The following is a 25,717-nucleotide window of genomic DNA, read 5'->3' on the forward strand; positions in this document are numbered from 1 at the left end:
GTGTCACGTGAATCTCCTCTGATCAGTAATCAAATGTTATTTAGTATGTATGTAAAGAGCATATGTGGAGTCGATGATGATGATGCATGATAAGTTAATTTGTAACAAATCAGTTAAACAAAAAATATTAGATAGTCCAGGAAACATAATTATTCTTTAAAGGCATTAAAAAATCCTATTAAGGGATGATAATTTACATATTGACTCTATTTATTCTTCTATTGGTGTCAGAGCATCAGAAAATGTACAAATATATAATTTTCTCTTATGTTTCAAGTGCCTCTTCCTGAGGACAGTGAAAATGGTGGCAATGGGACAAGGTAGTTGTAAATATTGAAAGATATGAATAATGAGCTTCAGGAAGACAGTGCCTGTGCAAGTGATGGCAGAGAAGATGCCATCTTTGTCAGACAGATCTTGAAATAAAAATGAGTAAGTCTATTTCTTAATAAAATATGTCCATGGATAATTATGCCATTGTTCATTAAAGACTTGTATTTTTATATTGGGAAATCATATACTATGATACAAAGACATAAATGAGAGCAGCCCAGAAAAAAATCAAAGGTCATTCCGGAAAGGTGAGCACAGGAAATTTATTTTAGGCCTAATCTTTAAATTAGAGGTCTTTGATTTATTTATTTAATTATATATTCAATCTCTGCCATGTTGCATCAAAGTTTGCCATAGAAGCCATGGAATAAGAATAGAAGCAGAGTTTGTTGATGGTCAGTATTGAACAGTTTTACTTGAACGTGGTCCATCATTAAATAAAACTGTGAAGGCTTTATTGAGACCAATTTGTAATGTACAAGTTACATTGGAAGAATTCAACCACCTTTTTAGTGAATTAAGATTAAGATTTGTACTGGAATATTTCCATTTTCTGCTTCTTTATACTTTATACTTTTACATTTCAGAGACACTATATTTCACAGCTACAGTTACTATTGATATTTGAAATAGAAACCTAATCTCACTTTATATAATATGATACACTCTTACCTAAAAGCCTAGCCCAGCTCCACCATGACAACATTGAAGTTCTACTCATATATTAATGCAGTTAATATTTACATTTACATTTAGTCATTTGGCAGATGCCTTTATCAAAGCTTTGATCCAGAAGTATTAAGTAATACATCTTTTAATAAGTGCAAGGAGATTGGATAAGATAGTAAAGCAAAAGTACATAGTGTGTGCTAGTTAGACATGTTAAGGTTTTAGAGAAGCAGCCGGAAGCACCGGCCACTTTTTTGCCCTAGTCCGCCCCTGCCATGACCTCAGAACTTTGGATGTCTTCCAACAGCTTTAGAGATTGGGACAAAAACAAGTTCTTCCTCTGGTCTTGGCCTTGAAAATTAAATCTCTGTCTCAGGATTGAACTAAAAACCTCAAAACTTCTATACAGTCATCAACCCCCTCAAGCCTCTTGGGCACAGACATTGTTAACCTCATTTCTTAGAACTTAGAATTCTTAGAACTCAGTCTTTCCTCTGGACATAAACCTTCATCACAGAGCCTCAAGACCATTTTAGGGACTCTCTTTGCCTTTTGGCAGACCTTTCAAACAAACTGTGACATCATTTCAAGTTGAACTGAATCAGCTCAGTTGTCCTAAGATTCAGAGAAAGACAAAACAATGATAGTCACAGTGATGCTTTTATTGTGAAAAGACAAGAAAATGACAGTATTAAAAAAAAGTCAACATTTTTATCTAGTGCTTCCATACTTTAAATGATAGGAAGAGTCAGAAGTTACAAGTTAACATTTAGAAGAGTTATAAAATAAAATCTGAATATGATGTAGTGAAACAGACAGACATGTACAGACTGAACTGTAACTGAATCTGTTCAAAAGTGAGACAAGGAGACTCACTGCTACACTCAACACAGAGACACTGAGGCACCAGACCACAAGACTGCAAACCCAGGATAGAGAGGTTCAGTGAATGTGGTGTTGAAGGTGTGGAGGTGGATCATCAAGTCAGAGGAGACTCTGTAGAAGGACAGAGTGCCAGCAGGCCAGTCCACATACACTGCTACTCTGTGAGAGACAGAGGAGGAGGAGACAGGGGTTTCTCTGTTATTGTGCCAGACAGAGTAACCGTGAACTTCAGAGCAGCTTAGACTCCAGGACCGATCGTTCCTTCCACATACACAGTCTTTACTGTCTCCTCTCCTTTTGATTCCTCTGGAACTCACTGATATATAAACGTCTTCTCTCCACTCGACCTCCCAGTAACAGCGACCAGTTAGACCATCTCTACACAGCAGTTGAGGCCAGTCAAATCTCTCTGGATGATCGGGATATGACTGATTCTCCTCCACATACATTGCCTTCCTGTTGTTGTCAGACAGTTTGATCTTTCTGTGTGCTGTGTTTGTGTCAAGTGTCAGTTCACAGGAATCTGATGGAAAGAACAAGGCACAATACAGCTGCAGTTATTGATCTATCATCTGAACATTTATTCACAGTTTGATGAATCATGACATCAGTGATTTGAATCAGTGCTGTGACATTTTGAGGGTGGTTGAATGTGCTGCTATATTTTCATGAATCAAATTAGAAACACACTTACACTTCTTCAGACCTGGTCTCAACCATTGCACTCCACCAGGCTCCACCCTGAAAGTTGGAGGGGGATTAGACCAGCACATTATCTTTCAGCATGTAAACATGGACATTACATGGCTCCCATACGCAGATTGTTATAACAACCTTACATTGTAAGACAATGGTTCACTGTTTAGCTTCTATTATGACTGATGATGACTTCTATTATGACTATTATGACTGCTCCGCAAGCAAACCCTGCTTTCTCAAACTGGGAGTGACCACAAAGCCTGGTCCTGTATATGTGTTGTTTTCAAAATTAAATCAACATAGATCAGCGTGATATTTGAAAAGAAATATGGATGTACCTAATGAGATTGTGCTAAATTTTACAATTTTTTTTACCAAGAAAATCAAAAGAAACCTCAGACACAATGGACACAACAGGCAAGTGTTAAGTTTTACTAGTAATGCGGTCACTGAGATTGAGACTTGTAGTGTGCTCGATGACATCTAGTCAGTGTTCCTTTGTGTGCTAAGTTCAATGTCACATGAACAGCACCAACTGTCATGCAGTGTGTGAAGGCAGAAGGGTTGCAAATGATTAAAACTCTCTGTAATATAATCAGATGGTGAGCTTGTTGCTGCTTGTCATTCCCCTACTTTCTATTCCCGCATTTCATTTTTTCCACTTCATTTTCCAGTTCCCTCCACTGCTTCAAACATTTTACTGTGAGCCAGTTCAAGGAGGAATGCTTCAAAAACCTTTACGCTGGAGAAACATACATGTGTTCACATTGGCTGCATGTCTGCTGCGTTGCTGCTGCCAGCTCTCTCTGTTTACAGGATACATGCAGTAACACAACTGGCATAGGGTGGCAGTTGCCACCCCTAAAAAATGCCTTGCCACCCAAGCTGCCATCCCAGTTTTGGAAAATCTATTTCAAATGAAAAGTTATGGTTGGTCGGAAATTTACAAGAGTAATATCTGATTTCTGAGTGCAAGCGAATGCACCAAGAGATAGACCCAACCTCATCTCCGTGGGAATGGTTCATGAATAGTTCGGGGGCAACGGTTGTCGGCAGATCATACATTGGTGGAATGAGGTGTGAGGAAACAGCCTCTCCACAGTGTGCTGCCCGGCGCATGGAGAGGACATGCGGTGGTTGTGGGGTTCTTGTGTTGAAGTGTGTTGTATGTAGTAATAGTAACTTGTGTTTGATTGTATTACAGATTCAATCTAAACTAAAATCACTCACTCCCTGCCCAAACTAAAAGCCATATCAGTCAGCAAATGCAGTGACAGTTCATACACAGCTCACTACCTGAGCACTTTCATCACATTTTCAGGCTGAAGCTCAGAGAAACCAATTTTGTTTAATCAGCATTACTAAATAAACACTGTACATCTTCGATCATTGGCAGATGTGTAGCATCACAAAGCGACAGTTGGTGATTTTAAGTTTTAGAGAAGGTTTAAAGGTGGCCCTAAATTTTTGTCTCATTTCAGACGTTTAGTCTCTTATTTTATTGATTTCAAGTGACATTGTGGATATACAGATCAGTCAGAAAGTCTTCAGACCCCTTCAATTTTTTCCTATTTTGTTATGTTGCAGCCTCATGCTAAAATAAAATGTCACTCATCTTCTAGAGTCAATAACACATAATGACAAAGTGAAAACAGAATTTTGGATTTTTTTTTGTATTTATTAAAAAGGAAAAACTGAAATATCACATTGACATAAGTATTCAGACTCTGTGCCTCTTACTTCTCTTGATCATCTCTGCGATGTTTCTACACTTTGAATGGAGTCTACTTGTAGTAAATTCAGCTGACTGGACATGATGTGGAAAGACACACTTGTAAGGTGTCATAGCTGATGATGCAGATCAGAGCAGAAACCGTGAAGAGGAAGGAGCCTCTGAAGAGCTCAGAGACAGGATTGTGTCGAGGCTCAGATTACAGTGGTCTCCATCATTGTTAAAGGGTAAAGTCTAGAACAGCCAGGATTCTGGACCTGGACTAACTGAGGCACCAGGGATAAAAGCCTTGGCTGAGACCAAAAACCTGATGGTCACTCTGGCTGAGCTCCATAATCCTGTGAGGAGATGGAAAAACTTCCAGAGGAAACCTGAGCAAAGTTTCATATTAGTGCCTGAATAGTTTTGTCAATGTGATATTTCAGTTTTTCCTTTTTAATAAATTTTAAATTTAAATTTTTAAAACGTCTGCAAAAAACTCTGTTTAACTTTGTCATTATGGGGACTTGATGAGGGGAAAAGTTTTTTTTAATTTTAGCATAAGACATCAACACAGTGCACTGTACATATATGTACATAGTATAGACAGGTAAACCTTTAGATAATTCTGTTTAGTGCTTTACTCATGTGCCACAATAATGTAAGTTAAAATCTTCATTTGGGGTTTATTTCCAAGGAAATAATGATATATATGACTGTTTGTGATTGAATCAGCGTATATATTTCTGCCACCCCTTACAAGTCTCCCTCTTGCCACCCCATAAATATTTCTCTAGATCCACGCCTGGATACATGAATGTTGGATTTCTCTGCAGATAGTACCACAAAAGATGGAACTAAAATGGTTAAAAAATATATCTATATTGGGCGGCCCGGTAGTCGCATGGTTAGGGTGCATACCATGTTCAGCGCAAGGCACTCCAGCAGTCAGTCACCGGTTTGACTCCCAACCAGTCCGACTCTTTCCTGCATGTCATTCCCCTCTCTCTACCCCCTTTCCTGTCAGTCTCCACTGAACTATAATAAAGGCATAAAAAGCCTCCAAATATATATCTTTTCATGTTCAAATTCAGCCTAGACACAGAAACTATAGTGGAAGGTGTCAGTTTTGAGTAACATTGCTGGTATGATGTCAATATGATTGTCAACAGGTCTTTTCTCTGTCTATTTTTGCTGCAAGAAGTGCACATCATACATATAAAATAGGTGAGATGCTGAACTTCTAGATTCCGTGTGTGAGACATGTGTGTCTGCTCTAATCCTGGAGAGCTCTGTCATCAGCTGTGACATAGAAAATGTTTTCTGCTCTTCCTCCTATATCAGTCTGTGGCTGCAGCAGATCTCTCCATACCTGAGAATATCCAGTCTCCATTTTGGATCCTCAAGTCCAGCGGACAGCAGCTTCACTCCTGAGTCTCCTGGATGATTGTAGCGCAGGTCCAGCTCCCTCAGATGGGAGGGGTTGGAGCTCAGAGCAGAGGCCAGAGAACCACAGCCTTCCTCTGTGATCAGACAGCCTGAAAGACTGTAAACACACAAAATAACACATGCTTTCCCAGGATAGTGAAACTGTCCTTGAGCATGGGGATCAGGCGCAGCATTATGGGTGAGCCTAATGAGCCTGGGCCCACCCAATTATACAACTGGCCCACTCTAAATGACCTGGAGACCATTGGCCTAACTTTTATTTTTAATTGCTGAAATGAAAATTCAAATATAATAAACACAAAACACAACAAACACTTAAAATGTTTCCCTCTCTAAAACAGTAAAGAAAACACTTATTGGGCTTCCATGAAGTCTGGACCAATCATAACAGCCCATTTTACCCTCATATGTGAGATAAGAAATACAGACAAAACTAACAAAAGTGACACTAGTTGCAGGCTGTCTCCTTTGTTTGTATGTTGTTTTTGTGTTCTTTATTAATGTTAAAGCCTAACCGTAGCAAAGTTTTGACAGTAATGGTTTTAGAAAACCATTAAATTTTTTTTTAAGTGCCAAAACTGCCAAACAACTGATTTTCAAATTGGTCAGTTTTTACTTTAATATAAATTGAAGGATGTCTTGTCTTCTATCATGGGCAACACGTTTATTGATTCAGTTTAAGTTTCGAGTTACTGTGTGTGTGTCCATTAGAATTGTGAAAATATGATCTGGTTTTTCGTGCCCATTTATTAATTTCACCCTTTCACCCAGCATTCTCTGTTGCTATAGTAACACATCAGTTTCCATTTTGTGTATTTTATGTGCATCAGTGGTTTAGACTACAGATGCTGTCAGAGTCTAATTTCATAACTGGAAATGTTCTTTATATTGAGACTAGCAGGATGTAGAAATCTGTAGGTACGACGTTTCTGTTGTGACAGTGCAAGGCACCACTCTCTTTTATTAAAAGTCAACCTAGGTCATCCAGCAGTTGATCTCTCTCTCTCTCTTGAGCTCCCTGCAATCAGCAAATAATAATCCAGCCAGATAATCCAAACAAGATGGTGTTTCCTTAAATAGAATTAAAATGTCACTGTTCTAAAAGAATTGATGTATTGGTCTTCACAATCCACAGTAATAAATAAATAAATAAATATCTTAAGGACAGGCTTACTATGTTTCATTTCGCACAGTCTGAGCAATATACCCATGCTGCTATTAATAAATATAAAATAGCTGCTGGGTAAATAATAATCAATCTTAGCATTGAAAATATTAAAAAGATTTCATAAAAGTCTCATAATCAACCTAAATTGGAAACATCGAGGGATGAAAAACAGTATTAGGTTTCTGTAATTACAAGTCCCATAAAAATTATGCCTTCTACAGTACACAGTACAGTTTTGACAGAAAACATTTTGTGATTGTGGTTTCTCAATGTGCCTGTTGCAAAGACAGCACAACAACATTTTTGAATTTATCCAAATAAACTTTTTTGAAAAAGTGGTCACTAGATTGAACTACTCCAATTCCCATGTAAGGGTTCATAGCAAAAGCTCTAGAGCTGTTGTCATGTTGACTAGATTTACAAGTCTTGCACTGCTTGCATTCTGCAAACCCATTCATTTTTATGTATGCTCATTTTAATTAGGGGATGATCCTGGTAAGCTCTTTGAGCTGGCACTGTTACTCCCTTTCTCCAGCCAATTTAAGAATAAGAACATTTGCTGAAGGAAGGCCTGCTGGTTATAATATCTGTAATAAAAGGGAACTGTGATTTTGTTGTGCAGGAAATATTTGCATTGTATTTCACAGATTGTTTTGTTTCCATCACCTGCTGAGGTGTTGCTGATTTGCACATGACCACTTAGGATTAAATGTAGGGATATTCCAATAATGCCGTCTTTGGAATTGAATAATTGAAGAACTAAAGCAAAAGTCCTCATGGAAATTCCCTAATCCACTAATATAAATCAGATTTCATAGGATCATCAGTTAAACAGGTTAATGAATTCTGACCTTAGAGTTTTCAGGGTACAATGTGCTATCTTCAGTCCAGCACACAACAGCTTCACTCCTGAATCCTGTAGGTTGTTGTTGCTCAGGTCCAGGTCTTTGAGACTAGAGGACTGTGAGCTGAGGACTGAAGACAGAATTTCACAGCTTCTCTCTGAAAGATTACAGCCACTGAGTCTGAAAAGGAAATATGAAGAAGAGGACAAATAACATTTGTGTTGAAAGGACAGGCAAAAAAGGGCAGGCAAAATTCTAAAACTGCTCTACAGCTCATGGTAAACTAATATATTTGAAAACTAACCGAAATTAAACTGGGAAATTCAATTTGTCCAGCGGTTTACTAATGTATGCAGTTTAGATTTTAGTCCATGTCACGAGCCACTGCCTTTGGCTGTAGTGTTAAATAGTGTGATGGCAGTAGGAACAAAGGATTGTAAGGCTGTCAAAGTTAACGCGTTATTAACGCGTTAACGCAACATGCCTTTAACGGGATTAATCTTTTTTAACGTGAATTAACGCTTGTGACATTTGAACCTCGGGCCACTCCGTAGTTTGGGAAATCAGGAAGCAATGCACCGAGGTCGTCGTGAGCAGTAATGGATAAAAAAGATATTTTGAATGGCAAGTTCAGCTTCAAAGTCTTGCCAGATGGCTCTCTTGACAGGACAAAAGTAATTTGTGTTTATTGTCGCGGTGAATTTACGTACCACCGGGGTACGTCTAGTCTCAAATACCACCTGTAGGCCAAGCACACAGCGGATGCAGAGAGCGCGGCGCCCCCCCCCCCTCGCATGAAGCAAACCATATTTATTTCAGCATCTTGTTTTACAATGCAGTTTGCATGTTAGTTACTTGAACTGAGAGTATTTCTCATTGTAGCAATAAATAAACATGATTTTTTTTTGCATAAAGCAATCATTTGTCTATTCTCATGTTGAAAAGAGTATTACAATCAGTTTAAGGTAGGCCTACATCTAGAACAGATTAAAAATATGCGATTAATCATGATTAACTATGAACACTCATGCGATTAATCGCGATTAAATATTTTAATCGATTGACAGCCCTAAGTTCTTGAACTGCTTAGTCGTGAAGCACAACGAGATGAGACGTTGGGTGCTGCTGCGCCTGCTTCTCTGGCCTGCTAGAATGTTGTGGAACGGATGGTTGGTAATGTCCAAGATGGCCTACATCTTACAGTGCATGCATCTCTCCACAACAGTCTTGAGTCAGTCCAGACTGCTGCCAAGCACAGAGCCAGCCTTTTTAACCAGCTTATCCAGTCTGCTTGTGCTTTTGTCTGACATGCTGTTTCCCCAGCAGATCGCAGCATGCAAAAGTACTTTACTGCAGCGGCCAAACGATCGAGTGTCCTGAGGAAATAGAGCTGGCTCCGCCCCTTCGAGTAGCAGGCATTCATGCAGAGGGGTGGACCAGGTGCACACCTAAGTATTTATAAGTGAGCATCACCTCAATGTCCATTGCATGAATGTTGGCTGGCTAAAGGATTTGAATGGGGTGAACAAGAATGGAGCCAGAACTGTGCTGTTACCTACATTCCAATCTGTGAACTCAAAACAGTCACTTGAGGCCAATGAGACTCATTGGCCTCAAGGGTCCAGTTCCTGAATGAGCTGGTGGTTGCAGCCTCAGTGCACAGGGTTTGTTCAAAGGCTGAAAGATCTGCCAAGCAGTGGTAGAGCTGAAGCAGTGTAAGCCTTCTCGACATGTGCATACAGCAGATCAAGTGTCTAGTTTCCATTGTGGGACAGTCTACATATTGACCAAAGCCAGAAAAGTGAGAGGTGGAGGTGACATGACTACAAAATGCATTAGTGCTGGGTCTGTACTCTCACAAGTCTCATGAATGACGTCACATGCAACTGCAGGCTCCACCTGTGGTTGATTATCGACAACAATGATAAAGATATGAGAGGTACAGGTACATAGCCGAATACCAACAGTTCAATATGCCAACAGCAGATCTTCTCTTTCACTGTGATATAACTGGGGTTGCACCATCTATTGTTCACAAGCAGAACCAGTTCTCCACCTTTATTCTTTCCATTTGCTCTGGTGTCTCTGTACCTCCTGCAGTGTGGCCAGGTATATCCACACATCATTACACTTGTTAGCCAGAGATTTGACATTGCTCATGAGGATTGATGGTAGAAAAGGCTTATAACTGCAGCTCCTAGCCTTTAGTTTAGCCTTTAGTTTAGCCTTTAGCTTAGCCCCGGCTCTGCTTCCTTGGTACTGCACCTTCAAATCAGTCTGTATGGGATGTTTAACTCCATGTCTGGTACATTGTAAAGCAAGGAGGTCCTCCTTCATGTACACTATTTTCTTCATCATCAGACAAAACAACAACGCAGAATAAAGTCGCCAACCGACAAAAACACACTAATACACTACAAAAAACTATGAGCTATGAGGACTTGCTGATTAACTGACTGATCTGATTGACTGAAAACATCTAAAGCTGATAAATACGTTTGATACAGAGTCAGTTGACTAAGAGACAGATCATGAACTATTGTTTTAAGCTCTACTGATTGTACAAACCTAATACAAAAAGACCTAATGAAGGAAAACTTGCCTCACAAACCATCCTTTTTGACTGTGAGATCAAATGAATGTTTGCAATTAAACATTAAAATAATAACATGTCAAACACATCTTTGCTGGGACCAGTAGCAGTTCTGGGTTTGTCTGCTGCATGCCCACTCTGTAAACAAAGGAATAGCAAATGTATTATTATTCATTATTATTATTATTGTTATTATTATTATTGTTGTTGTTGTTGTTATGCTGTAATGTCTCTCAGAGCACAGATACTGTAGACACACCTGTCACCTGTCCAGAACAGTGCTGTTAAACCACAAACACAGCAGCTACACTATGATCGGGGATGAAAGAGTGAGCTGCAACCCTGAAATAAGTTTTAGAAACACAATCACCGATCAAAGTGTCTCACAGGGAGGCTCAGCTGCTACTAACTCTTTCTCTCCTGTGTCTATATGTTTGTGCTCTGTGTGGATGTGATGACATTGCTCTGAACAGAAAGAGGAACTTGTCTTATAGTCTGAAAGGTGCCAATCTAGGAGTCAAGTTTACATGCATTTAAAGAACCCGCTTATACCCACTAACTTCTGTGTTAAAAGGAAATTAATGGGTTGAAAAATCTCTGGAGGAGTGCTGTCACTGCCATGTTTATTGATTGCCACACATGTTGTTGGTTGACATTACAGTACCTAATGTGAGTGTAGTTAATTAAACACAATTAACCACAATAGTCAGCCAATGTTATAGTGATTATTAAAATTTAAACTAATACTTACTGTCTGATTCATCTCTATGTATATGTGTGTTGGTTAGTGAAGAAGAGCTAGAACATGCAAAACTGAGCAAATGCAGTTCCAACTCCATGTAGAAACTCAAAAGCTGTCCCCTTTTTCCCCAGAATAACATGGAAAAGTGATTGAAACTGCTACAAGGTCAATCTTAACGTGAATATTTGACACTAAGTCTAAATGTCGTTCAAATGATTTTTATGTAATATTCTGTTAAATACTAAAAGTGTTATCACTATAATATAACAATTTATCTCCATTCATTTAAAACAAACAGTTACTTGATCTGACCTGAGAGATTCCAATGCACAATGTGAACTCTCCAATCCAGCACACAGCAGCTTCACTCCTGAATTCTGCAGGTTGTTGTTACTCAGGTCAAGATTTCTCAGGCTAGAGGACTGGGAGCTGAGAACTGAGGACAGAGCTTCACAGCTTCTCTCGGAGAGATTACAGCCACTCAGTCTGAAAAGATGATAAGTAATTAAAGAAGAAAGGCATTAATTTTCTCCCCTGACGAAAAGAAAGCAATGTGTTTATATAATAATGATTAACTCCAACTATCAATACCCTTACAGAGCTTTGTTTGAGGTTTTGACCACTGGCAGCAGCCTCAGAAGAGCCTCCTCTGAAGCAGAGTATTTCCTCAGGTCAAATGCATCCAGGTCTTTTTCTGATGACAGTAAGATGAATACCAGGGCTGACCATTGAGCAGGAGACAGTTTATCTGTAGAGAGACTTCCTGACCTCAGGGACTGTTGGATCTGCTCCACTAGAGAATGATCGTTCAGTTCATTCAGACAGTGGAACAGGTTGATGCTTTTCTCTACAGAGAGAGTCTCTTTGAGCTTCTTCTTGATGTACTGGACTGTTTCCTGATTGGTCTGTGAGCCACTACTTGTCTGTGTGAGCAGGCCTCGTAGAAGAATCTGATTGGTCTGTAATGAAAGACCCAGGAGGAAGCAGAGGAACAAGTCCAGGTGTCCATTTGGACTCTGTAAGGCCTTGTCCACAGCACTCTGGTAGAAATGTGTCTCTGTAGCTTCATCATTTCTACTATCAGACATCTTGGATGTTGATTGTTCTTCTGACATCAGATTGACTCCAGAGTTGATGAAGGTCATGTGGACATGAAGAGCAGCCAGAAACTCCTGAACACTCAGATGGACGAAGCAGAACACCTTGTCCTGGTACAGCCCACTCTCCTCTTTAAAGATCTGTGTGAACACTCCTGAGTACACTGAGGCTGATCTGATATTTATGCCACACTCTGTCAGGTCTGATTCATAGAAGATCAGGTTTCCTTTCTGCAACTGCTCAAAAGCCAGTTTTCCCAGAGACTCAATCATCTTCCTGCTTTCTGGACTCCAGTGTGAATCTATCTTGGCTCCTCCATCATACTTGATGTTCTTCACTTTGGTCTGGACCACCAGGAAGTGGATATACATTTGAGTCAGGGTCTTGGGGAGCTCTTCTCCCTCTCTGGTTTTCAACACATCCTCCAGAACTGTAGCAGTGATCCAGCAGAAGACTGGGATGTGGCACATGATGTGGAGGCTTCTTGATGTCTTGATGTGGGAAATGATCCTGCTGGCCTGATCCTCATCTCTGAACCTCTTCCTGAAGTATTCCACCTTCTGTGAGTCAGTGAACCCTCTGACTTCTGTCACCATGTCAACATACTCAGGAGGAATTTGATTGGCTGCTGCAGGTCGTGTGGTTATCCAGAGGCGAGCAGAGGGAAGCAGGTTCCCTCTGATGAGGTTTGTCAGCAGCAAGTTCACTGAGGTGGACTCTGTAACATCAGTCAGGATCTCAGTGTTGTGGAAGTCCAGAGGAAGTTGGCACTCATCCAGACCATCAAAGATCAAAACAACCTGGAATTGTTCAAATCTGCAGATTCCTGCTTCTCTGGTTTCAGTAAAGAAGTAATGAATAAGTTCCACCAAGCTGAACTTTTTCTCTTTCAGCATATTCAGATCTCTGAAAGTGAAAGGAAATGTGAACTGTATGTCCTGGTTGGTTTTGTCTTCAGCCCAGTCCAGAGTGAACCTCTGTGTTAAGACTGTTTTCCCAATGCCAGCTACTCCCTTTGTCATCACTGTTCTGATTGGTACACTTCTTCCAGGTGAAGCTTTAAAGATGTCTTCTTGCCTGATGTTTTTTTCTGGTCTAACTGGTTTCCTGGATGCTGTTTCAATCTGTTTGATCTCATGTTCATCATTGACCTCTCCAGCCCCTCCCTCTGTGATGTAGAGCTCTGTGTAGATCTGATTCAGAAGGGTGGGGTTTCCTGCCTTAGCAATCCCCTCAAACACACACTGGAACTTCTTCTTCAGGTTAGATTTGAGTTTACGTTGACAGACTGCAGTAGAATTTCCTGAGTGAACAAACACACAAGAAATAATATCAATTGTTTTAAAGTGATTTCTAAAGAAAATATGATAATATGATTCCCCTAAAGAAAGCATATATGAACATATGTCCCGACATGTCTTGAGACATTAATAAATGTCTCTCATCTAACTATCATGTTAAATCTTTAGAGGAATCATCTTACTGCTCTGCAGACAGTCAGCCAGCTCCACTTGCTTCATGCTCATCAGGAAGTTCAGTGTGATCTTCAGAAATGCCTCCCCGCTGCTCTTCCTCTGCTCTTCATTCTCATCATCTAACATCTCCTCATCCTCCTTCTGACTTTCTAAGCATTCTGGGTAATCTGCACTCTAGAACAGAAAACTGTATGAGCGACACATCAAACTAAAATCATGAAGCTAAACGTCAGATCCACGTGGGACAAACTGACAATCCAGTGATGTAAAAAGTTTAGCATGGAGATTATTTTTAAGTAGCTGTACATGTACAGACCATAAATATGGAGTCCAGGTGTGCTTGATGCTGCTGGGAAGAGTGACCACTAGGAACCTCTGAGCTCTTCTGGTCCACTCTGAGGAGGAATCATGAAGAATTAACTTTGATCACTGGTTCTGCAAATATAAATATAAATGTATTTGTGAACCTATGCGGAGAATGGTGATATGGGTACCTGTAAATTCCAGGGGTTCACAGAGGAGCTGGCATGCATACCTACAAAATCTCAACAACTTATAGTGCTGACGTGCACATCAGCAAACTGATTAGCTGATGCAACATCCTTTTTTTTCCTGGTTTTCACTATTTTATGCCTCCATGCCAGTGACAATCAGGGCCAGAGGCATCATGTTTTTAGGTTGTCTATCTGTCTGTCCCATTCTTGTGAACACAATACCTCAGTAACTTCAGTGGTAGGGAACTTCTTCAAATTTAGCACAAATGTCCACTTGGACTCAAGGATGAACTGATTAGATTTTCACCATACAGAACTTAAGTGTGATATCTCAAGACTGCCTTGAGGAAATTTCTTTAGATTTGGCACAGTCAACTGGACTCAAAGATGAACTTATTAGTATTTGTTGGTGAATTGTCAAAGGTTATTGTTTTTGGCCATAACATTATGACACAGTTTAACTCAAATGTCTCTAAGGATAGAATGAACTGACATTTTATATCCAAATGGCCAAAGGTCAATTTCACTGTGATGTCATAATATTCTGCAAAAACACCTATTCAATGCTGTAACTCAGGAAGGGGGATTGTGAACATATTTCCATATTCAAGTAATTTTTCAGTTACTATGAGCACAATGCTTGTTTTCTTGCTCCAGTCTAGCTTGTGGAAGTAGATCATCTTCTTGTTCAAGATCGGACTCTAGCTCAACCAGATAAGGCAGATCCAAAGCTGTAACAGCCACAACCCCCTGCTGGGGGGCAACCTCAACCTCCCTCCTCTGAAGCTGAAGCTCTACTACCATACTATATGTTCCACTAATAAAGATATTAGGTTGATTTTGAAGAGCCCTGAGCTCTCAAAAGTGTTTCAGATCCAGAGTGACTAGAGTACAGAAGAAGAAGATATATATATTTTTTGAACAATGAAGCATGTAGCAGACACCAGGAATAAAAAGTGGCAGTAATATATGCCCTTGTTAAGGCCCTCTGAAACAACAAGAAATGTCAAACTCAAAATCTATCAGATCTCAATATCAGAACCATCATTTACATGGCATTCACCAGAGAACATTACTCTGGACTCCCCTTTAATGTAGTGTCAGAGTAGCATAGCAAAACTGAAAGTCTGAACTGCTGAGCGTCCCCCCTGCAGGCCATCAACAGCTACAAGAAACCATCCACGCACACTGTGGAGAACCATCAACCGGTCCTATTGTGTTTACAGTATTTTTTGTTAAGCTTCTGTAATGCCCTCCACCTACACTTCTTTAGCCAGACTGATTTGAGATGGACTCTTTGGATTTTTGAATCCAAAAAAGTGTGTAGAACCCTGTGATGAAGGCTTTTATGGCCTATGTACCCAGTGAGCAACTTTCATAGGAAATTGATATCTAGTTCTCCTTAATACATCCATGCAGCAGACGTGAATATAACTTGGGTCAGTATATCACCCTTATTTGTGAGAGTCTGTGCTGACCAGCTGGCTCCAATCTTTCACAGACCAATAAATCTCTGGAGGTGCATGATATTCCCTTGCGTTTTGGGAGTGCCAGTCGAGCCCGGGGTTTTTGGTTTAGCAGTTTCATAGCCTTTGAATGAGATATGTCCAGCAACCACATTGACTTGTCAGATTAGTAATCCATTAATCCCCCTTCTTCATCATTTCATTTTCTTCCTTAGTCACTTTAGCAGCTTGTGGACTGATCCACTCTGTTTCACAGGTATGCCTTTGTCTTATTCTGTACATAATAAAAAATCTAAACAATCAGTAATATTAGAATGTTAGTAACATCTTACCCCTCTGCAACAGAGGAATGTTGTCTTTTAAAATTAATGTTGCGATCATTTGACCAGTCACTCTTCATGGACACACAGGTGGGTTCAGGTTTTCCCAGTTTCCTCCTGAAAGACATGGAATATAATCTGCACTGCACCCAGAACAAAGTTAAACAATGTACTCTAGATAATTTAAGAAACCAGTGTCTTTGCTGTTTTATTATGCCATCCAAGATGAATTTATTTTTTTCCCATTGAAGAGACAAATTGTTTTACATGCACTCCAGAGTAAGTCAATGCGAAAACAACATGAGAAATTCATGAGAAATTCAGATATGAGAATATACATTTGAAGAACAATGCTGTAAATACACACACATTTAATATACCTTCCCTTGAGAACAGCTGTTTAAACATGAATCACTCAAGTTAGAATGTTAGTAACTGCGTACCTCTTTGCAGCAGAGGGTTGTTGTCCTTTAAAATCAATGTAGCGTTCATTTAACCAGTCACTCTTCATGGACACACAGGTGGGTTCAGGTTTTCCCAGTTTCCTCCTGAAAGACATGGAATATAATCTGCACTGCACCCAGAACAAAGTTAAACAATGTACTCTAGATAATTTAAGAAACCAGTGTCTTTGCTGTTTTATTATGCCATCCGAGATGAATTTATTTTTTTCCCATTGAAGAGACAAATTGTTTTACATGCACTCCAGAGTAAGTCAATGTGAAAACAACATGAGAAATTCATGAGAAATTCAGATATGAGAATATACATTTGAAGAACAATGCTGTAAATACACACACATTTAATATACCTTCCCTTGAGAACAGCTGTTTAAACATGAATCACTCAAGTTAGAATGTTAGTAACTGCGTACCTCTTTGCAGCAGAGGGTTGTTGTCCTTTAAAATCAATGTAGCGTTCATTTGAGCAGTCACTCTTCATGGACACACAGCTGGGTTCAGGTCCACAATCTGGCCCAGGTCCAGCAGAGTCTGGTATTTTCTCTTGCTCTGGGCTTCAACACAACACATACAGAGCTTTGAGGGTGAGTTATGACGATGAAGTTATCTAACTGCTGAGCTCTGACATGGCGAAGAGTCATGGACAGTTAGAAATCTTCATCTCACCTCTGAGCTCTGGTCTTGCTCTCATGTTGCCCACACAGAGTGATTTTAGAGGGAGGGGCTCCTTCCTCTCTGTCCTCACACTGATCCATGCTGCTGAATTCACATTCACATCAGCTCACACGCGCTTTCTACCTTCATGTGGAGAGAAAACATTCATCATGAACCAGAGGCTTATGGGGCTCCAGCTCAGGATGTTTTCTCAGCTTTTTTAGCTACAAGTGAAATATCACTATCTGTAGGTCCCTAACAACTTGCGGAGGCTTTGGGCTTGACACAAAACCTGATGGTTAAGTTTTCGTAATGGCCAAGCCAATAGGGAGTCAGGGGTCAATATTAACAGTGTCCAGTTGTCCCAGGGACAATAGAAAATGTGTTAAGGACAAACAGAGATCTGAGCCAGGACACGTCTGTGACTAAACAGTAGGGTTGGGGTTAGGGTTAGAGTTTAGGGGCAATTACTTATTCAGCAAATGACAAACTGAACCGGGCACTGAGCTGAAACTGGTGTCATTATAAATACTATAACTCAGTGCAAGACCTGGAATGCTCCAATGCTAAACCCATAACAACAGTCAATCTACCCTGTCAGTCAAAGCTTGCTAGCAGGACCTCACAAATATGTTGTGCTGGTTGAAAAAAAACACAGAATGAGCACCAAGTGGTCTTCAAACTCTGATGGAGACACATTTATGTATTTTAGGTGGCCATTGGATTAAAATAATCATCAGCTGCTTGGTAATGTAATGGTAATATAGATTAGTTGTGCTATTTTAACTAGTCTAATCATTCTATTGTCGTCCAGTTAAATTGTCAATGGCCAATATGATTGCTGATGTACAATGCCTTAAGCTTGGGCTAATGGCTCTCCTCTGGACTGCACATCAGCTGAAATTCAGTCAGACAGCAGCGTGAGGCAGAGCAAGCTGCCACAAGCTGCTGTATTTCTACCATCAGTCCACTAGATGGTGCCATGAACCCCCAGTTAAGTGAAGAGCAGCCCAAGCACACACACAATGCATGGATGACCATTTCCATCCACTGACACATAGAAGGACTGAGATCCACTGATTTAATCTGACATTTGACAATTTCATACCCAACAACTGTGATTTAATTTACTTCACATCAAAAGAAACACTGAAAATTAAAAGATTCTAGAGCTGCAACTGTAAGGTTTTATTATTTATTTTATTTTTTTTAAATGTTCTGCCTCTAGATATTACACTGGACCGCCAGCATCTCAGATGAAAACAAATGCTTCATCAGCCACACCTCAGGCCTCTGTTCAGCCACCCTGCCACACCCTCTCTCTCCCACTCCCCCCTAGGGGCCCCTAGGTCTACCCTTCAGCCAGTCAACGTTAGAGGGAAGGACATTGAGGTGGTGCTCACTTATAAATACCTAGGTGTGCACCTGGACAGTAAACTGGACTGGTCCCTGAACATGGATGCCATCTATCATGGGGGCAAGGGGCAAGGGCTCTTTTTCCTCAGGGAGTTCATGTCCTTTGGTGTGCATAGTAAAATGCTACACATGTTTTATCCGTCAATGGTGGCAAGCATATACCGTAGTCTGCTGGGGCAGCCACATGTCAGACAAGAACATAAGAAGGCTGGACAAGCTGGTTAAAAAAGGCTGGGTCTGTGTTTGGCAGTCTGGACTGACTCAAGTCTGTTGTGGAGAGGCACATGCACTGTAAGATGCTGGCCATCTGGGACAATACCAATCATCCTCTCCACAACATCCGTGCAGGCCAGAGAAGCAGCTACAGCAGCAGCCAATGTCTCATCTCACTGTGCTGCAGGACAAAGCGGTTCAGGAAATCCTTGGTTCCCTCTGCCAACTCATCTATCTATCTGGCAAGTCAGCTAATGTTATCATGCTACTGTAGCTGGTCATTAATGAAAACAGGCATGTAACATAATGTAGCATCAAGTTACTTACACAAGAGAAGCACCTGTGGGCAGAGCCTGTGTGTTTAAACATGGGGAAGGCCTGTGGTTTAACAGGAGGGACTCAAGTGTACAAACATCCCACATTCCCAGCCTGGTTACCAAAATCGAAAACAGAGAAACTCAGATTACGACACTCAGAGGGGATGTGAGAACACCATAACACCACATCTTTACATAGACAATAGTCATTTACTGCTATATTACTGTTTTAAATCTTGTTTTATCGCATTTACAGAACCTACATCAATTCATCATTTGGTCAATAAAATGTCAGAAAATAGCAACAAATGATCAATCACGATTCAAGTGCCTCAGTGCCCAAAGTGCCTTCAAGCGTTTTGTTTCGTCTTATCAACAATCACAAATCACAGACCCAAAATATTCAGTTAATATCTTCATAATTTTATTAAATATAATTTCAAGTTTTAATTGAAAACAGATTTTATTTTTGTTGTTTCTGCTTGAAACATGCTCACAAAAGATTATTATCAAAATATTATTTTCCATCATTTTGTTGCCTTCCTTAGTCACTTTTGAAGCTTGTGAGCTGATCAAAGTGACCACCAGCATCTGCAGATTACTTATATGTTATGTTTATATAGTACTTAATGAATAATAATGAGTGTTTATGGGTGTGTAAATTTCTAATAACTGCCACCAGAGTTTCCTGTGAAGGACTCTAATTACAGACATTAGTTATCAGGAAAACAAGAGACAGTGTCCAGGTCTCAGGGACCGTGTCAGCTCATCTTATTCATTCATTCAAATGAATGACTGCGGCTCTCCAGCCGATCTCAAGCCGCATTTAGTGGCTCCGACAGTGGGAGAGCAGCGGCTCATCTCCGCGCAGACTGATTCAGGCGGGAAAAACTGTTCTCAGTCATTAGTAAGTGGGACAACACGGTGATAATGACTGTGTTCAACTACTGACCATCAACTCTTCTACTCTTATTCCAGTGTTACAGCTCAGAGTTACAGTACCACAATAACTTCTACGACAGTTTCTCCTGTAGTGACAGGCGTTATCGAGTAAAAGAACATTAAAAACCGTTCACATTACCTTCTGATGGAAGTAATGGTCTGTGCCACAATGTTCGTTGAAAGTGAAACTAAATACTTACAAGGCAACGCCCAGAGAAGTCTGTGTGAGGGGAAGTGCAGGAGTGACGAAAATGCCAGGAATTATCACACAAAACTAAAAGTTTAAGAACATATTAAGTTGTAGTTTGTGTTTGTTTAGAGACACAAACGTTAGGAAATATCCAAACACCTGGAGTATGTTACTGCTGATTATTGATCAGTAGAGCTCCAATGCACCTTGTATTAACTCTAAAGAACTCTGACTCTTCATCGATGATGATGATGATGTGGCGCCCTCTTGTGGGAAAAAGATAAACTGTATGATGTCGGTTTAAAGAGGACTATTATGGCCATTTTTAGTGTTCATTTTATTCTTGGTGTGTGTTAAAATAGATTTACATGCTCCAGTGTTTTAAAAGACAATATTTTTCTTTCCCTGTTCATCTTATACTGTGCTCTATTTACCCTCTGTTTGAAATGCTTTGTTAGAACTCAGGGCTCCTTAAGGCCCCCTCTCCCCCCTCTGAAGTTGAGCACACTGGACTCTGATTGGTCAACAACTACAACTACCATGACAACTACATGTTCTGTCCATGTGCCTCTGTAAACAGTAGCAGTTAAGCTTCGTCCTGCCTTATCAGTCTGAGCAGAGTCCAATTCAGAACAAGATGATACACCTGATCCACCTTCACAAGTTGAAGTGGAGCAGGAAAACAAGCGTACCCACTGTCAGGAAGTTGGAAGGATGCAGATCTGTCAAGAGAACTTCTGCAAATCAAGCAGCTTGACAGCTGCAATAGACTTTGCATGCAAAGAGTCATCACTTGGAATACTTTCATGAAAAACCCTATTTAATGTTTTATATGTATATTCCTCCTGACTTAAGGAAAATACATAATGGAGGAATAGACAGTCGGACTTCATGACCAAAGGTATGCAGTCAACACCACTTCACCATCTTGCTGGTTTATGATGCTGATGATCAAGTCACCAGTAACCCAGATAAAAATCACAGATCCACAATAATAATGCACAGGCTGTGAAACTGAAGCCCTTATTCGGCCACATTAAGTGTGAACTACAGAAATAACCATTACAAAAATAAAGCATCCAACTGTGCAGTTTTTGAAGCAGTCCTCCTTGAAGTGCTGATCTTACAGTGTAATGTTTGGAGCAGTGGAGGGAACCATAGAAAAAATGAAGTAGATTTCTCCAGGCATTTGAGAAAATGATGTCTTTTCAATATGGCTACCAAACTAAAGAAAATGTTTCATTATAAGTAGTTATGGACTGTGCTTTGTGTATGAGTAGGCCTAGCTTGCAGGTGGACAGCACCTCAAGAGACATCAATAGTTCTAGGAAGTAAGGTCTGGACCCCTAACGAGGCATTTCATACAAATGAGAAAACTGGGTTTTGCCCTGGAAGAGTTATTCCCTTTAATGGGAACTTTGTGCCTTGTAACTAATAGACCATTTACATGCACTAAAAGATATATAACATAATACAAGAGAGGAAAAACTCAGAAAAGTATCATAGATCATCTTTAATGAACACAGATGACATCAAGTGATCATCAATGATTAAAGACTTAAATTTTGTTATTAGAATTGTACTAATGACTGCTGTTAACCACACTGAAACCAACAATGATGTCTTCAATACAAATATTCATGCTTCATATTAATGTGGATGGAACAGGACTGTTAAAGTGACAAGGACACAAAGAAAAGCTATCATGATCACTGTCCTCCTTGTCAGTAATCTGCAACTTTCCACATAGTGCTAAATGTGTAATAATGTTAGTGTGTATATTACTATTATTGCCAGTGGTGTATGTATGTGTAAGTTCATCAGTCTGATAATGACACTTTATCTGTGAACACAGATAATCTTAATCTGCTATAAATACTGATGTCAATAGTCATATTGTTCTTTGTAAACTGACAAATAGAGAAATACTCAGACTATTTACTTCCATCCAGTGGTCACATTGAGTCACTACAACACTACAGGACTACATTACACTGACAGACTGCATGTCCTACAGGATTCACACTTATTATTAGGATCAATCTGTAATCAGTATTGGTGACGTCAACAGTCCGATGAGGACTGGCAATATTATTATATTGTATTATATAGTGTATACACTGCAAAGTAATGACAACAAAATGATATACTGTCAAAAACACAATAACAAAGATTACAGTTGGGGGGATACACTTTGTCAACTCAAGCAATTACTGTAAAAATGACAATGTACCCATAAAAAAAATAAAATAAAAAGGGGATGTAGAAAAAACAAGACGAAGCAGAGAATATACTGGCAAAAACTGACAAAACAGTGTCAACTTGAACAAGGGAATAATCAAGGTGAGCATCAGTGGATCAGTGAACACATTGTAAAAATGGTCTGCATTATGTGTGGATACACTGTAAAAACGGCAACCAAGGTAACAACCATGAGCTGCAAAAGTACAGTGCATCCGGAAAGTATTCACAGCGCTTCACTTTTTCTACATTTTGTTATACAGCCTCTGTTACAGCCTTGTTACTAAATGGATTAAATTCATTTTTTTTTCCTCAAAATTCTACACACAATACCCCATAATGACAAAGTGAAAAAAGGTTGCTTGAAATTTTTGCAAATATATTAAAAATAAAAAACAAAAAAAATTACATGTACATAAGTATTCACAGCCTTTGCCATGACACTCAAAATTGAGCTCAGATGCATCCTGTTTCCACTGATCATCCTTCAGATGTTTCTACAACTTGATTGGGGTCCACTTGTGGTAAATTCAATTGACTGGACTTGATTTGGAAAGACACACACCCGTCTACATAAGGTCCCATAGTTGACAGTGCAAGTCAGAGCACAAACCAAGCCATGAAGTCCAAGGAATTGTCTGTAGACCTCCGAGACAGGATTGTATCAAGGCACAGATCTGGGGAAGGGTACAGAAAAATTTCTGCAGCATTGAAGGTCCCAATGAGCACAGTGGCCTCCATCATCTGTAAATGGAAGAAGTTTGGAACCACCAGGCCGTCCGGCCAATCTGAGTGATCGGGGCAGAAGGGCCTTAGAGGTGACCAAGACCCCAGTGGTCACTCTGACAGTGCTCCAGCGTTGCTCTGTGGAGAGAGGAGAAGCTTCCAGAAGGACAGCCATTTCTGCAGCACTCCACCAATCAGGCCTGTATGTTAGAGTGGCCAGATGGAAGACACTCCTCAGTAAAAGGCACATGACAGCCTGCCTGGAATTTGCCAAAACGCACCTGAAGGACTCTTAGACCATGAGAAACAAAATTCTCTGGTCTGATGAAACAAAGATTGAACTCTTTGGTCTGAAAGTGTCATGTCTGGAGGAAACCAGGCACCGACCATCACCTGGCCAGTACCATCCCTACAGTGAGGCATGGTGGTGGCAGCATCATGCCGTGGGGATGTTTTTAAGCAGCAGGAACTGGGAGACTAGTCAGGGTCAAGGGAAAGATGAATACAGCAATGTACAGAGACATCCTTGATGATAACCTGCTCCAGAGCACTCTGGACCTCAGACTGGGGAGAAGGTTCATCTTCCAACAGGACAACGACCCCAAGCACATAGCCAAGATAACAAAGCAGTGGCTTCGGGATAACTCTGTGAATGTCCTTGAGTGACCCAGCCAGAGCCCAGACTTGAACCCGATTGAACATCTCCGGAGAGATCTGAAAATGGCTGTGCACTGACACTCCCCATCCAACCTGATGGAGCTTGAGAAGTTCTGCAAAGAAGAATGGGAGAAACTGCCCAAAAATAGATTAGCCCAGCTTATAGCATCATACTCAAAAAACTTGAGGCTGTAATTGCTGCCAAAGGTGCTTCAACAAAGTATTGAGCAAAGGCTGTGAATACTCAAGTACACTTTTTTCACTTTGTCATCATGGGGTATTGTGTGTAGGATTTTGAGGTAAAAAATGAATTTAATCAATTTTGGAATAAGGCTGTAACATAACAAAATGTGGAAAAAGTGAAGCGCTGTGAATACTTTCCGGATGCACTGTACGTGAGTATTATCGCTTTCCAGATGATTCATTGTAAAAGATGAAAAATAGGATGAAAACCAGGTATACACTGTAAAAAGGGAACTTGCAAAACTGTTCAAACATTTTTAAATGAAAAACTTAATCTCAACTTCATTTTTGAAGATTTTTGACAGTTTAGAGTCACCTGGCCAACGAGTCTCCTCTAAAGGTAGGCCTATCTAAACCTATCTAGGCCTATCTAAGCATTATCTCGCATCAACCTACAACAAATGCAGGCAGATAATACAATCTGCCCACAACCGCCTGCAGAGAAGCTTACAGAGCCCCATAAAGAAAGTCTACTGGCAGACTGAAAACACTGACACTGGCTGAAGTGTCAGCTGGTAACTGATGATGCCCCTGAAAAAATCCACTCAGAGTCCGCTGTCCAAAATTACCAATCAGCTGCTTTGTGCTCCAGCCAAGGGTCTCCAGCTCCAGTGCAACTCACAGTAGGTGAGATCTTAACACTGTGTTCACGATAAAATAATGTTTAATCATCAGGGCCTGTATTCACAAAGCATTGACTTAGGAAAAGCAAAAATTATCAAGTTAAGACTGCATTACTATGGCTGACGTCAAGTCCCATGGATGATCTTGCTTGCACGAGTCACAGCGATTGGTTGATGAAAGATCGGTCTGTGCCAGTGAATTGCCCGCCCCCTCACCACCACACCTAATAGGGTCCGGCTGCAGCCTGAAGACCAGGGGGCGTGGCGTGATCGGGGTGTGGGTGCGATTTGACAATCCAGTTACACCCCCCAGAAGGCGTGGCGTGATCGGGGCGTGACGTAGCCCGATCGGTTACACCCCCAAACGGACAATCGGCCAATGGAGGACCTGCGAAATAAAGTTAAGAACAAGAAACAGATGAAGCATGATGTGTGAAAGAGAGAGACTTACAACATATGACGATGTTGTACAACTAGTCAAGTTATTTAGCACACAGATTTTACGTTCAGAATGGATATTATTTTCTGTAGCAACATACCTGTAGCTCAGGGTAGCCTAGTTAATAGTGCTTTGTTGACAGCGGGTGTGTGAATATGATTGAGTAGCCATTGCTTGATAACGTTATGTAGGTTAGTATGATCGTTAGTTTCACATTTCATTTTTTCTGTTTTTAGAAGAAAATAAAGAAATAAAGAAATACTGGAGAAAGAAAGACTTGCAGGACAAAGCCCAAATTATGAAGTCTGCTCTGAGTCCCCAGCCTTCATTACGAGACTGTGGATGGATATAAATATAATATTTAGAAATATTATTTTGGAATATTATTATAATGAATAGGCAGAAAAAAGAATATACTATAATAGATCAATACAAATAAACAAATATACTATGGGGTAATATATCAGATGGGTAGGAATATAAAATATTAATAGGCAATTAAATCCTTTCTATACATGCATATGCAAATAAAACAACAAATGCAACAAAGACTGTATAATAATTCAGTGTGTTCAGCATATTCTGTATGACCAGGTATGAGTATACTTGCTATGGACCACATGTTTTTTGGTTCCTTTTGTTGTTGTT

At 40.2% G+C, this 25,717-nt stretch overlaps 1 protein-coding gene across 2 annotated transcripts; it reads right to left on the reverse strand.

Annotated features, from left to right (window-relative positions):
- Positions 1-1,643: 1,643 nt before the first annotated feature.
- LOC139609696 (NLR family CARD domain-containing protein 3-like) lies at positions 1,644-20,774 on the reverse strand. Of its 2 annotated transcripts, XM_071464569.1 has the most exons (13): positions 20,090-20,774; positions 17,075-17,206; positions 16,822-16,962; positions 16,391-16,495; positions 15,960-16,064; positions 13,984-14,062; positions 13,676-13,841; positions 11,692-13,495; positions 11,407-11,580; positions 7,766-7,939; positions 5,670-5,843; positions 2,582-2,628; positions 1,644-2,410 (listed from the first exon to the last, which is right to left on the reverse strand). In XM_071464569.1, exons 2-13 carry the CDS (start codon positions 17,161-17,163, stop codon positions 1,887-1,889), a joined length of 3,582 nt encoding a protein of 1,193 aa, XP_071320670.1. In that variant the 5' UTR covers positions 17,164-17,206; positions 20,090-20,774; the 3' UTR covers positions 1,644-1,886. The 2 variants fall into 2 exon arrangements, with proteins under 2 accessions (XP_071320670.1, XP_071320671.1); XM_071464570.1 differs by lacking the exon at positions 16,391-16,495 and having other exon boundaries at positions 20,090-20,772.
- Positions 20,775-25,717: the final 4,943 nt, after the last annotated feature.

The sequence above is a fragment of the Trachinotus anak genome, unplaced genomic scaffold (assembly GCF_046630095.1).
Source record: "Trachinotus anak isolate AG129_WGS33_773 ecotype Australia unplaced genomic scaffold, CSIRO_AGI_Tana_v1 ptg000026l, whole genome shotgun sequence".
Classification (NCBI taxonomy): Eukaryota; Metazoa; Chordata; class Actinopteri; order Carangiformes; family Carangidae; genus Trachinotus; species Trachinotus anak.